The sequence below is a fragment of the Caretta caretta genome, chromosome 3 (genome assembly GCF_965140235.1).
Source record: "Caretta caretta isolate rCarCar2 chromosome 3, rCarCar1.hap1, whole genome shotgun sequence".
Classification (NCBI taxonomy): Eukaryota; Metazoa; Chordata; order Testudines; family Cheloniidae; genus Caretta; species Caretta caretta.
The window spans coordinates 70,182,722-70,196,227 of record NC_134208.1 but is presented as its reverse complement, the minus strand read 5'-3'; the positions used below and the strand labels follow the sequence as shown (position 1 = coordinate 70,196,227).

At 39.0% G+C, this 13,506-nt stretch overlaps 1 protein-coding gene across 3 annotated transcripts in view; it reads right to left on the bottom strand.

Moving 5' to 3' along the window:
* Nucleotides 1–13,506, bottom strand: part of CASP8AP2 (caspase 8 associated protein 2) — a 32,454-nt gene that overhangs the window by 15,309 nt on the left and 3,639 nt on the right. For 2 of the 3 annotated variants that reach the window (XM_048845006.2, XM_048845007.2), the window contains exons 3-7: nt 12,471–12,545; nt 11,279–11,379; nt 9,974–10,048; nt 8,789–8,904; nt 1,924–4,151 (exon numbers count right to left, since the gene is read on the bottom strand). In XM_048845006.2, coding sequence (XP_048700963.2) covers nt 1,924–4,151; nt 8,789–8,904; nt 9,974–10,048; nt 11,279–11,379; nt 12,471–12,545 — 2,595 coding nt within the window. Of the gene's footprint in view, nt 1–1,923; nt 4,152–5,049; nt 6,269–8,788; nt 8,905–9,973; nt 10,049–11,278; nt 11,380–12,470; nt 12,546–13,506 lie in introns of those variants that run through there. The other variant, XM_048845008.2, reaches the window with a different exon arrangement.

Genomic DNA, 13,506 nt, shown 5'->3' with positions numbered 1-13,506 from the left:
TGATTATTTGTATGTGAAATTTTCTGCTACTTTCATCCTGACTGTCTCATATTTGTAAAACATATTTAGACATTCAAATTCATTTAACTGAGGGGAAAAATAGTTTGGTGGCTAATGCACACCCCTGGAATTTCGGAGATTCAGCTCCAATTCCCATCTTTCCCACAGATAAGTCATTTAGGGCCAAATTTTTTAAGGTATATAGGCACCTAAAGAGGAGATAGACATCTAGTAGGGTTTTCAAAAAGCATGTAGGCACCTGACTTCCATTGCAATCACTGGAGTTAGGCATTAACCTGCCTCTTTAGGCCCCTCAGTACCTTTAAAAATTTGCCCCCTTTGATCCCAGTCTCCCATCTGTAACTAGGGATATCACTAGAGGTGATCAGAAAGCGTGTGCATATTCCCCCACCCCAATGGAAAATTTTAAATTTTAGGCAAGAATTTTAATATTTTGGTTTTCTGCTGAAATACTGCAATTCTGAAATGCTGCTGTGGTGCCTTGTCCTACCAGAAAGGTCAGTCTGTAGAGGAGAATGGGAGTACATCTCCCATAATGCACCAGTCTCCTTTCTTGGAAAGAAGCCAAGGTGCATCATGGGAGATAAAGTCCAGCTGCAGATCCTAGCTCATAAGAGAGAACGGGAGCATGAGGCACCAGAACTGCAACTCCCATGAGACACTGCAGCAGCATTTCATAATAATTTATTAAATATTTTAGTTTGTGAGCATTGTGTATTTCAACAAAAATCTAAATTTTCCACAGAAAACCAAACACTTTTTGCAAAACAATTAATTTAAACAAAACCCCAATCTTCTGTTGAAAAACAATGTTGATGGAAAACTTTCAATCAGACCTAGCCCCTTCTACTTTCTACTCTACTTGGATGTTGGAAAGCTTAATTCACTAATGTTTGTAGAGCAGTGAGATCGTTTGCCACAGAAGTGCAAAATATTTTGGAGATCTCAATAGTTTGGGTTACTATCAATTTTTCTATGTAAGATAGGGTTTAAATCCTTTTGAAAAACAGGTATATAGAAGCCAACAAATAAAATTATTGCTGTGTATGTTGGAAGAGTTTATGCATTCATTATGGATCAAAGTTATGTTTGTCAATGGATTGTAGAAAATGAATTTTCATGAATCAATCCTAATTGAATGTATAAACTAACATAACAGATGCTTACATGAGATCCCTTCATTGGTCTGTCCATCCCTTTAATGACTATGTTTTATGTTTACGCAATGTTGTGTGTTTATTTTGCATAAGGTTAATACAAATTCCTTCACTCCTTAACTCCAACGTATTGTGTGTGAATCGTAAACACTGAAGTCCAATTGCCCACTGCAATCAGGCAATCAGATTCCCCACTATAAAGTGTGCATACAAAGGGGAATATGAAAGAGAAAGCAATGGCATAGACAAAGCCATTCTCTGGGTTTAAAAATCTCAAAAAGACAATCATCTTTACTTCCCACTAATGCAGGGGTGGCTAACCTGAGCCTGAGAATTTACCAATGTACATTGCCAAAGAGCCACAGTAATAAATCAGCAGCCCCCCATAAGCTCCCCCACCACTCACAGGGCCTCCCACCCACTGGCAGCCCGACAGATCAGGACCTCCCTCTCCCCCCCATTCAGCTGTTTCCTGGCGAAAAGGGGAGAGGAGCAAGGGCATGGCAGGCTCAGGAGAAGGTGGAGTGGGGGCAGGGCCTGTGGCAGAGCCAGGGGTTGAGCAGTGAGCACCCCCTGACACATTGGAAATTTGGTGCCTATAGCTCCAGCCCAGGAGTCACTGCCTATACAAGAAGCCAGATATTAACTTCTGAAGAGCCACAGGTTGGCCACCCCTGCACTAATGCATAGTTTGGAGAGATATCTAAAATTGAAAACAAAACTAGGATAAAATATAGATGAATACCTTTGTTATAACTCTTCACAAGTCCTTTGCAAGGGCTCTCCATCCTAAGTACTTTAGCCAAGGGTCGCATTGGACTATTCAGTGGGCTGATAACCTTTGGAATGTACCTCAAGTGATTGAGATCAATGCTTAATATTGAATTATCATCAGCAGGAACTGGGTTAGTTTCTCTTGCTTTAGTTCTAGGATCTATTTTATCACTATGAGAAGATGTTACTATACTGATTTCTGGTTCTGGCAAGTTTTGCTCCAAATTACAAGTGTTTTCATCAACTACTGGTATGCCTCCATCAGCTGGTATATCCCTGTCAGTTGGCTCAGACGTAGTCACGCCCTCCTTGTAAGGTACAGTTTTCGAAACACTGTTTTCCTTGGCAGGATACTGAAAACTTTCTCCAGATGCACCATCATTGGTATCTACCACTTGCATTAATGAGTCTGACTTCATTTGTCTGATATCATCTGTGACACTATGGGACTCAAAATCATCAGAACTAATGGTCTCCAAGTCATCATAATCAATGTTCCGAGCTTCATGATTCATAGGGCTTGCTAACTCAGAAACTCTGCATGTTGTGTCTGCCTCTTCCATCTCTTGTCCAGCCTCAGGAAGGGACACAGTGTTATCATTAGTCAGTTCAGGTTGCAGTGCATCCACTGTTTTTGTCAAAGCTTCAGGCTGCAGTAGGTCTAGAGTTTCTGCCAAAGCTTCATTTTCAGTTTTCCTTTTGATCTCAGAAACAGGTGTCTCTGGTTCCAAGTCTGTTTGAACTGGAACCTGGGTTTGCTCTACTGAACCAATACTAATAGGTTGGGCAGGTGTTAACATTTCTGTATGCCCTGGGGTCTCTGTACTACCTTCACTACTGGCTTTTTTGGAATCTGTTTCAATTCCATTATTTTGACAGAGAGGCTGTGTTTTAGCAGGAGAAAGAGTTAAATTTAGCTTTTCCATAAAGCTTAGTTTTAGATCTTTCTTTTTTGTTCCATTTTTATCATCTTTAGCCTTTCCAGCTTTGTGCTCTTTTAAACCATCTGCTACTCTGGGTGTTCCTTCTGGTTTAGATGATTTGTTTCTCTCATTTTTTGTAGCATCTGTATTCTTGGATTCTTTTGTAGTCTGGTGTGTAATTTCTTTTGTTACTTTTCTTTCATTTCTAGGATGCCTACTTTCTTCCTGGTTTTCTCTCTCTCTTTTCCTTTTTTCTTCAGTTCTGTGTCTCTCTGATTTTGAATATGTAGTTTCCCATTCATATCTGCTGCTACTTTCCTTGGAGCGTGTATGTTTGTGCTCTCTGTTGCTGGAAGTGGAAGGTGAAGATCTTGCCTCTCGGGAACTATGATCATTTGCTCCCCCATCCCTCTTGCAATCTCCATCTGTTCCTCTTCTACAGTCTTCCATGGGGAACTTATGTGATTTGTGTGGGCTCCTTGCAGTTTCATTCTTTGAATGTGGACTATTCACTCGGCAAGACCTTCTTGGTTGTTCTTGTTGCTTTTCAGTTGATTTGTTTTTCTGTTCAAAATTTCTCTCATCTTTATCATGTGTTTCAAGGTCCTGTTTGTTTATGTATTGTGACCTTTCAACCTTTTCATCACCTTGAGATTCAATTGTTTGTGATCTCTCCTTAATGGTTGTTTGTTTCTCCCAGGTAGAAATGCACCTATCAGTTCTATTTTCCACAGGTGGGCTACATTTCAGCATTTTGCTCTTACTTTCTTGCTGCAGCTCACTTTTACCAGATTTTTCTGAATATATTTGCAACTTTTGATGAGAGTCTGTGTTTCCCTGTTCACTATCTGTACTATTGCCAGTGCTCTGGTATGTATCTCTTTTGTACCTGTTGTCATTAGCCCTGCTATACTGCTCACCATTTTTCATTTCTCTTTCCTTCCTATTACCCTTATTGGAGTAGTAGTCAAAGTTTTGGAAACAGATAAGAGAACTGTCATTACAAAGCTCTTTAGGAGGATATCTGAGTAAATATGGAGAGTTTCTTCTTTCTGTATGTGATTTTCCATCCTCCATATTGTGAGATGAATAACTGTGATGTATATCTTTGGAACAGTCAGTTTTCAATCTATGATCTGTCTTTGTATTGTCTACTAAAGAAGCAGCTCTGAATTTAGGATCTTTTGTTTTAGGTATCTTGGAGCACCTGGTGTTAGTTGATCCTGGAAGATACGTTCTAGCGTAGTTATTTCGATGACTGGAAAATTCTGATAACCTATTTGTAAACAGAGAGAAGAATCATATTAAGTCTTGGTGTTTGTTTTTTTTATAAATTTAACTAAAGCCAAAATTCTATGAACACCTTGGTTCTTTCTTAAACTGTTATTCAGTGGTACTGATTAAAGGACAGCAAAGCTCACAATACAAGGCATTTATCTTAAAATTTCTAAGTTTGCAGCTTTTATACGTGAAATTCTATAGAGTAAGAATTGCAGCTTAAGGGTCTATGTAGCTTGATCTTTCACAATTTACAGTGAATGTTTTTCGTATTTATTTTTCTAAATTCTCAGTTTGAAGGAAGAATTGGGTAAAACTACGACATTAATAAAAAAACATTTTTAAAGTACACCTAGAATTTTAAAAGCTGACAATCAATTCACTTGGCCTCAAAAAGCAACTCATTTGAAAAAAAGACTTGTGGTGAAATATCCCAAAAACAAATGCACAAGGAACCACAAGGCAAGAAAGATAGAATTGCATATTCTACATATTAGTTTTATTATTTGAAATTACTGTTTCATTGCCAAGCAGTGAAAAAGCTATAACCATCAGCACAAGACTCAGAGGTGGTCTCAAATATAATCAGGGCTTATGCCATTCGGAATCATAAAAATCAACCACGCTAACTCAGACAGCAAACCTGCCAGTATGTAGACAGGCAGTAAGAATAGGTGTAATATGATCAAACCAATAAGCAAATAAACTATTGTGTTGAACTTGCTGCACGCAAAAGAAAACAAGTAAATTATGATAATCAAGCCTCATCAAGGTCATGTGCAACTGCTGCAAGGTCATCACGGGGGGGGGGGGGCGAGGGGAGGGGGAAGAAGCACAGCCTATGCAAATAGTGAGGGGCATGCAAAAACTACATAGGTAGAACAGAAAAGACTCACTTTTGTGCCAGGTCCAGCATATGGCACTCCACATAAAGGGCCTGGTTAAAAACAACGCCATGTTTCTTACACTCTCATGACTAATTCTAAATGAATGCCAGTCCATAATCCAGAAAACGAAGTAAGAGCATAGTGATAACATATAGAAGTCATACTTGTAGGTGTTTTCAGAGTCACGGATGAGATAGCTCTGATACCTACAACTTCTAAACTGAATCCAAGTATACCTTCAAAACTAAGAACAAACATGTAAGGAACTACAGGGCAAAAAAAAAAAAAAAGAATCTCATGTCAGTCCCAAGTAGAGAAACATTATTTGCTGACCACTTAGCAGCCAAAAAATGGAATTTGCCTATGGATGAAAAAACGTGGTTGTCCCTATTTTTGGTCTTATGCTTTCCAGTCAATAAAATTTTGTTGCTGCTGTGATTGCCTAAAGCCATTTCCCTGTACTTGGAATAAAAATGAGAGAGTGTTCAAAACAAGCCTTTTTTCGTATGCCTAATTTTCATTTAGTGCTAATGTTTAATTTTGCCCTTAATTTAATGCACACTAAAAAACCTACTGGTCCTTATTAGGCTGAGACTAAGTCACATTGGAGATTATGTAATAACTCATTTTAAAGTAAGTAAAAATTCTAATCCTTAGTATTATTTAGGTATTATGTTAATTAGGTTTGAAATCTAGATCTGATCAGACAGAACAGCTCACCTTTACCAGTTCAGCTTGCTACTGTTGTTAAGTGTTCACTGTGACTGCGTCCACCAAGATTTTTTAATCCTGGTCCTCTTTCACACTAGTAGGGAGTAGCCTGATCTGGCTAGAAAGTATCTACACTGGGGCCATTCACCAGTATTTGCATCAAATCCTCTGGGCTTTGCTGAATACGTGTATGAGCTTGTTTTGATTATGCTAATTTTGGAAAACCTATGTTCTGGCATCATAGTGCAACAATACAAGGAGAACAGTATTTCCATCAAGAGCAACAGACCCTGAAAGGCATGTAACCTGACAGTTAAAAGCATATGGGTACTTACATTTGTTGTGAACTTGATGGTATCGAAGTATTTTTTTAAATAACCCTTTTATTTCCCTCTCACTCAACCTCTATGTAAAGTGGCTTAAACAGATTAACAATCTGTATATTGTCACAATGTGCCAATTCTTCTTTATCACTAGGGCACTGTGTGGACTTAAAACATCAAAACTGAAATACATGGGTCCGATTTTTCTACAGATTTGTCTCTTAAGACCCAGAGATGTTTACTTTTTCACAAATTTGCCATTGCTATAGATAAGTTTTTGGACATAAGGGCCAAGACTTGGTTTCATTGTTTGAGTTCCAGTACATTGTATTCTATTCAGGTTCTTGTACTGTACCCATCACCACAGTATCTAAGAATATAACACTTTGTAGCTTTTTCAAAGCCTCAAACAAGGCATCTTTTCCTTATAAAGAGATTTCAGTCACAATGGTGATGAAGTCTGTCATGAAATATGTGCCCAAAATTTGTCTGTTGGGATTGCCATAAGAATGCCCGTAACACTGACTAAATCAGACCTTGACCAGTCATTTCCTACAACATATCCTAATGGGATGACAGATAGATGGGGACGACAGTGTGTTATGACCTGACTAGTAGCCTAGAGTGCATGATGGACACCTCTGAAGTAGCTAATAATTGCTTCATTATCTTTTGGGGACTTATAGAAGTATAGTTTGAAGATGTTTTTCAAAATAAATAAAGATTTTGAAAGAAAATAATAGTTTTGAGATCTAGAATGCTGAACTCAAGGTTGTGAAGAAAACAGCTAGCATGTCTCAGCCATCAATTGAAAGAACTAATAGAACAAGGCAGTGTGTGTTTATCAGACTGTATACTATTCAAATACATTCATGTGGACAATACCTCATGACAACTACGAATAAAGACAAACAAATATTTTTTGATCTCAGTCATAGCACTTCTCATAACCATCTCTAAAAGAACTTCATACAGTTTAGGTGCCAATGACCTCCAGCACTGCAACATCTGATTATCTCACAAACAATGGTTTTATCCTCACAATACCCTTTAATAAGGTAGGGAAATTTTTATTTCCATTTTACTGATGGATAAACTGAGGCACAAATAAACTAAGGGACTTGCCTGAGGTCATAGAGGTAGTAAGTGACAGAGCTGGGAATGGAACCAGCTCTCTGGAGTCCCAGTCCTACGCTTAGCCTCAGAGTCCAAGACCCAGACAGTCAACTCTTTTCTAGTCTACACACTAGTGCTTTGAACTCCCTGGCCTAGGACAGCCAGAGTATGACAAGTTGCTAATATAGACAGCCCCCTCATAACTAACAGTGGAGGTAGAGCTCTTCAACATCTGGCTAGAAAGGCCAGCAAGAAGTATCCAAAAAAAAAAAATCTATGGGGTTTATCAATCTGAGACTTTTAGAGTAGACTAGCTCTGGAACAAAAATATGGATGAGATAGTCTACATCAGTGGTCACCAACCTGTCGATCCGGGAGCCTCTGCCAGTTGATTGCGATCTCCAGGCCGCTAAAAGTCTGGCAGCGCAGCGGGGCTCCCCAACTGGGAATCAGCCAGTGGGAGCTGCAGGGATGGCGCTTGTGGGCATGGGCAGTGCGTGGAGACCTGCTGCCCCCCTCCCGCCAGGGGTCACAGAGACATGCCATCAGGGAGACACTTCCGGGAGTGACATGGGGCCGAGGCAGGCAGGCAGCCTGCCTGCCTGAGCCACGCTGCACTGCGGGCCAGGAGCTGCCTGTGGTAAGCACGTCCCGGCCAGAGTCTGCACCTCGCACCCCCTCCTGCACCGCACTCCCCCTGCCCCAGCTCGGTGCCCCCTCCTGCACCAAACTCCCTCTCAGAGGCTGCACCCCTCACTCTTTCCTGCACCCCAACACTCTGCCCCAGCCAGGAGCACCCTCCTGCACTAAACTCCCTCCCAGAGCTTGCACCCCTCACTCCTACAGCCCAACCCCCTGCCCCAGACTCAGCCAATGCACACCCCACAGTTGAGAATATTATACTGATTTGTGACAATCCCTAAAGGATTTTGAATCTATAAACCACAAATGACACTTAATAAAAAGTAAAATTCATAAAACATCCAGTGGATTCTATAAGATCAGATGCAGTGTGACCATATGACCCCTGCACCCAAACTCCCTCCCAGAGCTTGCACCACAATCCCCTACCCCAGGTTCAGCCCTTGAGCCGCCTCCACACGCCAAACCCCTCAGCCCCAGCCCGGTGAAAATGAGTGAGGGTGGGGGAGAAGGAGCGACAAGGGAGGGGGGAAATGGAGTGAGCGGGGCGGGGCCTCAGTGAAGGGGCAGGGTAAATCCTGGGTTGATCTTGAATTCAAGAAGTGATCTTTTGTGTAAAAAGGTTGGAGACCACGAGCCTACATTGAAACACATACAATGGGATGATTAAAGTCCCTAGTTCAAACCTGTCCCAAAGATAAGGTTAAGCATATGGTCAGGCCGTAAGAAATTCTCAATGATTCCTGGGTAGAACCCAGAGAGTTCAGATCAGCACTTCTGACAAAAAAAAGAAAAAAAAAAAAAAGGACTAAGATTAGCTATAGACAACCATTTACTAAACAGCGATTTTTCATGTGTTCGTTTCCACTTAAAATGCATAAAAAGTTTTTAATCGAAGGCTATAAACCTATGTTCAAACAAAAAGTAAATAATAAATTAGACTTGTCTACTTGTACCTTTGGTGGAGGTTACTAATTTCCTCATCTTTGCGATTAATTTCCACTCTAGCAGTTTTGATAAGTGCTGAAATATTCTTTTTAAGTGCCTGATTTTCATTTTGTAGAATGGAGTTCTATTTAAAAAAATGCATGGAGAATTAGCTTCAAATATTTACCCTCACACATGCATTAAAACATCATTAGACACATAGGATAGCAATTAGAAAAACAGACATTCCTATTAAAACAGACTACAAAATGTATGGCAATAGTTATGTAAAAGGCAGTGAATGAATGGTCTCTACACGAGTCAAAAGTCTTCATTCTTACTGATGTTCTTTGTGTTTTTGATATATTAAAAAAAAATATATATATATATATATATATATATATATATATCTCACCAAGATGTAACCATGTTTTATACTGAGTGCCCATAGAATTGTACTGATGTAATCCACATCCTTCCTTGCTCCAGGCCTTCTACTATTTGTTGCTCTCACTGTCATTGTGTCAAGTGTACAATTTAGCTTGGAAGCTGTACAATTCTCTCCTGGCAACATTAGTCTACAGCAGGGTCTACTGGGGTTGATAGTGGGCATCAGATTGTTCTCAGTAAAGCATGACAAAATACAATTATGTAGGAACAAATTCAGAGGCATTGAGCATTTTCAGCTCTCACTGCCATCAGTGGGAGTTGAAGGTGGTTCAGCATCAGGTCTTTATTTTTTGCTTTCAATTCCCTAATCTTCAGGATTAACTACTCTGAAGGGCTGTGGAGACCCTGACAAATTATACATTAAATAGACAATATCAACAAAAGAACTGAACATCTTTCCAGAAGCAGCCATCCAGCTCGCTCTCTCTTTTTTTAAATTTTTTAGAAGTATAGAGTTAGGGTTCCTAACAGGCTAGCTTACATTATTGTGTGTCATTTTAGAAACACAAGTTTATCTATCTAGTAATCTACTAAAGGCACTGTCACATTTTGAATATATCCTACAGAGGCGCAACAAGTGACTGTCTTTTGCTTTAAAGATTCCTGGGAAAGTTCTTGCAGTAGATACCTACCAGAAAGATATGATATTTAATTAGTTGTATTATCTCTTAAAGCAATATACTTCGGATGCCTTATTAGCGTATTTAAAGCAAACTGAATTCTCATTGATAAAAGTTTTAAAGATACCCTTTAGCACACAGTACCTGTGCCTGTATTTCCTTAAAATTCTTCATCAACTCTTTAATCTGCTGCTGACATTTTCCATACTCTGCCTTCAACTGTAAAATAAAGGAGTTTTCACTTTATAGAGGATGACTATTTTGCAAAAGTTGGTTAAGTTAACGGTTCTAAGATTTGTATCTGGAAACTGTTCTTTAGTTAAGGACATAGCTGATAAAATGACATTTCTTCCCAATACCATTCTCATTTTAAAATATTAACTGGTCTAAAAAGCTGTCAGATTTAAAAAAAAAAAATCATGTTAGCTTATTTATGTGAGTGTATAAAATAACTTCCCCAGTTTGGGTGTTAAAAAAGGTATGAAAAAGCTCACTGACTTTCACATGAGCAGAGTAAACTTACATGTGCATATATGTACAACAGTAGTAAGCTAGGGAGGTACAGGGAGCCAAGCCACTAGGAGATGAAGATGAGCTTATCTGGAGTCACAAAACAAGCTTCTGCAGAAGTGGAACTTCTGATGAGTTCAAAAACTGTGCTAAGCAGCAACTCTGCATGCATTCCTTTTCTTACAACCTTTAAGAGCTATATGGGCAGAGCATGTATAGCTCTCTCTGGTTTTGTAAAGTACCAGTCCCCATCAGGGACCCTGTGGACTTTATGTAATACAGAGGACTCATATTTTAAACTAAATATAATGAAAAATGCCAAATCCCAACCTTTCCAAAAACAGTCAAGGAACAAGTTCTTGTTGAGGTAAAAAAAAATAAAGAAAGTTTTAGAGTTTCTAATTTAAGATATTTTTTGAATCATACAGAAGTTAGGAAACTTTTATAAAAATGAACATGCAATTTTCCAAACAGTCATACTTATATCACAGTTTAGCCAACTGCCTCCAAATTTTCAAAACATTTTTTTCTTTTTATTCAGGAACTACAATTCAGAGGTTTAAGGTAAAGTAGTTTAAGTTTTGCAGTTTCAAGATTAATTTTCTGAGAAGCCCAATCACACCCTTAAGTATACAGACCATTTCTCCATAATCAGTGCAAGAGTTTTTTCATAATATAACTGGGAGGAGGACTGAAATGTCAAAGGGTATAATCTCATCATGACACTTCATATATTAACATGAGAATAGACAATGCCATAATTAGAACATAAGCCCAATTCTCTTACATAACCTTTGAAATTAAGATAAAATTGTTTAGTACATAGTTCTGTTATATTAAAGTTTTTCTTCTTCTATGATTTGACCACCAGTGTTGTTTTAAAAACAATTTTTGCAGTCTGCTAGCATGTGACATAGCTGTAATCATATTAATACACACATCATTGTAAGTTGCTTCCTTTGCAGTTCCTTCTTCAATCAGGATCTCATCAAATAGGTTTAAACAGTTTCTTGTGGGTGTAGAGTTTTGAGCAGGATTGTCTGAAATAAGAAATACTCATTAGGAAAAGGAAAAAAATATGATCAAAGTAGTTTGTGTTATGCAGTGAGCAGACTTCTGTCAGAGGAGAGGCCTTTTAAACAAGACAGTTCACATTCTTCAGTGAGAAAGTCACAACAGTAAGAAGATTCTCCCTGCCCCACTTTAATATTTGTGCTACTTTTATTTTATTTGAAAATGTAAGGGCCTAATTTGCAGTCTAATGTAAACGTAAATGAAATTTACTTTTAAAGTCTGCTTGCAAATATTTTGTTTACATTTTTTTATTGTTGTTACTGACTCATAGGACAGCTACCCTCACTGAGGTGCATTTTACATGATTGGTTAATACTGTTTTCAATTAAAACAGGGAGCAAATGCATAGCAAGCCCTTTAATTTAAAAGTGCTGAGAAGGGGTAAATCTAGATGGTAGGCCAAGTTTCCAGGATTTTAAAAGTCAGTAATTAATGGATAGCCAGAACAAAGTATGTCTTGCAATGCATTCTGCATCTGGCTGGGTTCAGTCTCAGAAACATTTCGAGTGGGAGAAGATTCCTGGGGCAGAGACCAGCTACCAAGAAAGCCCAGCCTGTGACTCCTGTGAGTTACAGGTAGCAGGCAGGTCAGTCAGAAAGAGAAGGGGCAGTCTCACACTCAACCCAGTTACCAAGAATGTTCCAAAATGAAGGGCACTTAGAATATAACTGGCAAACTTTCCTCTTTGTTGTTTTATGTCCCCTTTCATGTCTTGACTCACATGCTTTAGCTCCACTGTAATGCAAAAGCATAGACCACAGACGTCAAACACTCTCCCTCATCCTATCTGTATGTTTTGTTCATCAGTCACCTCCTATTCAGGCACCTAGACTTCAAAATCTCTGTGACAGGGATGTTATTTGGCTACACAGTACCTACCACAATGGGGCCCCAATCCTTGACTGAAATTCTTAGATGCTACCATAATACAAATAGATATTATTAACATAATTCACCCAGTCAGGCAGGTGACACTTTATTTGTGTGTAGCATCAAGAATCCTCACATAGTAGATCAAACTGAATAAGACAATGCAGCAGTTTATTGTCAACACACCTGAAACAACTGAAGTGCTGTCCAAACCATCATAAATATCCACTGAGCTCTCATCATCATCCCTAAAAGAGGAAGCTGCAAATAAAGCAAGATCAAAAGCAAAATTTTTAAACTTTTAAGCTTTACTCTTTCTATGCGAGTGTGCATTTCACAGAACTACAATTAACACTAATGTATTAACGAACAACGTTTTACATTTGTATAGCACCTATCATCACCAACTACTTTATAACTAAGCATATGTACTGCTAATGGAATTCAGCTACCTCTGGGATAACAAAAAATAGGCAAAGGCTACACACTGGTGGGAAATAGGGACATTTTGGCCAATGACACTAAGGTAAGTTTCCACTCCTATGAAAAAAAAAGTCTTTAGTGTCAATGAGGAAAAGACAGACCCTTGGTTCCCAAAGTCTTAGACAGAAGATCTACACATAAATAAATTTGTAAGCAGTAAGTCATCCATATTGAAATTTGAAACCCTAGTCCAATGGCACTTCACAGCCAAAGCTTGGATCACTCTGGAAATTAGATAAAAGTATCATAACACCAAATGATGGAAAACTACTGCTATTTTTAAAATCTCCTCATTGTACATAGATAAGAAATTTAATATAGCAATCTGTTTATGTAATCTGTGTTTCAATTCAAATAGCTTATTCATATGATTAAAGTTTACTGATACTTTAATAATATAACTAGAGCTCATTGGAAAAAGCTGGTTCATCAAGACTGAAATTTCCCATGAAAGCAAGCTCGGGGTCCCTACCAACTCACTTGGCAGGCTTTGGGGGAGCCCCACCATGTGGACTGCCTTTGGCCAGGGACTGCAGGGCTTCCAGGCTTCCTGCAGCAGAGCAGGGAGCCTGGAAGCCCTGATTCTGCAGCAAGGAGCCTAGAAGCCCTGAAAACTCTGGCTTGAGCTAGGAGTCAGGAATCACTGGGAGCCACAGCTGTCAGGGCTTTCAGGTTCCCTGCCATGCAGCTGAGAGCCTGGCAGACTTGGTTCTCAGTGTTTAAGCTCCTAGCACTGCAG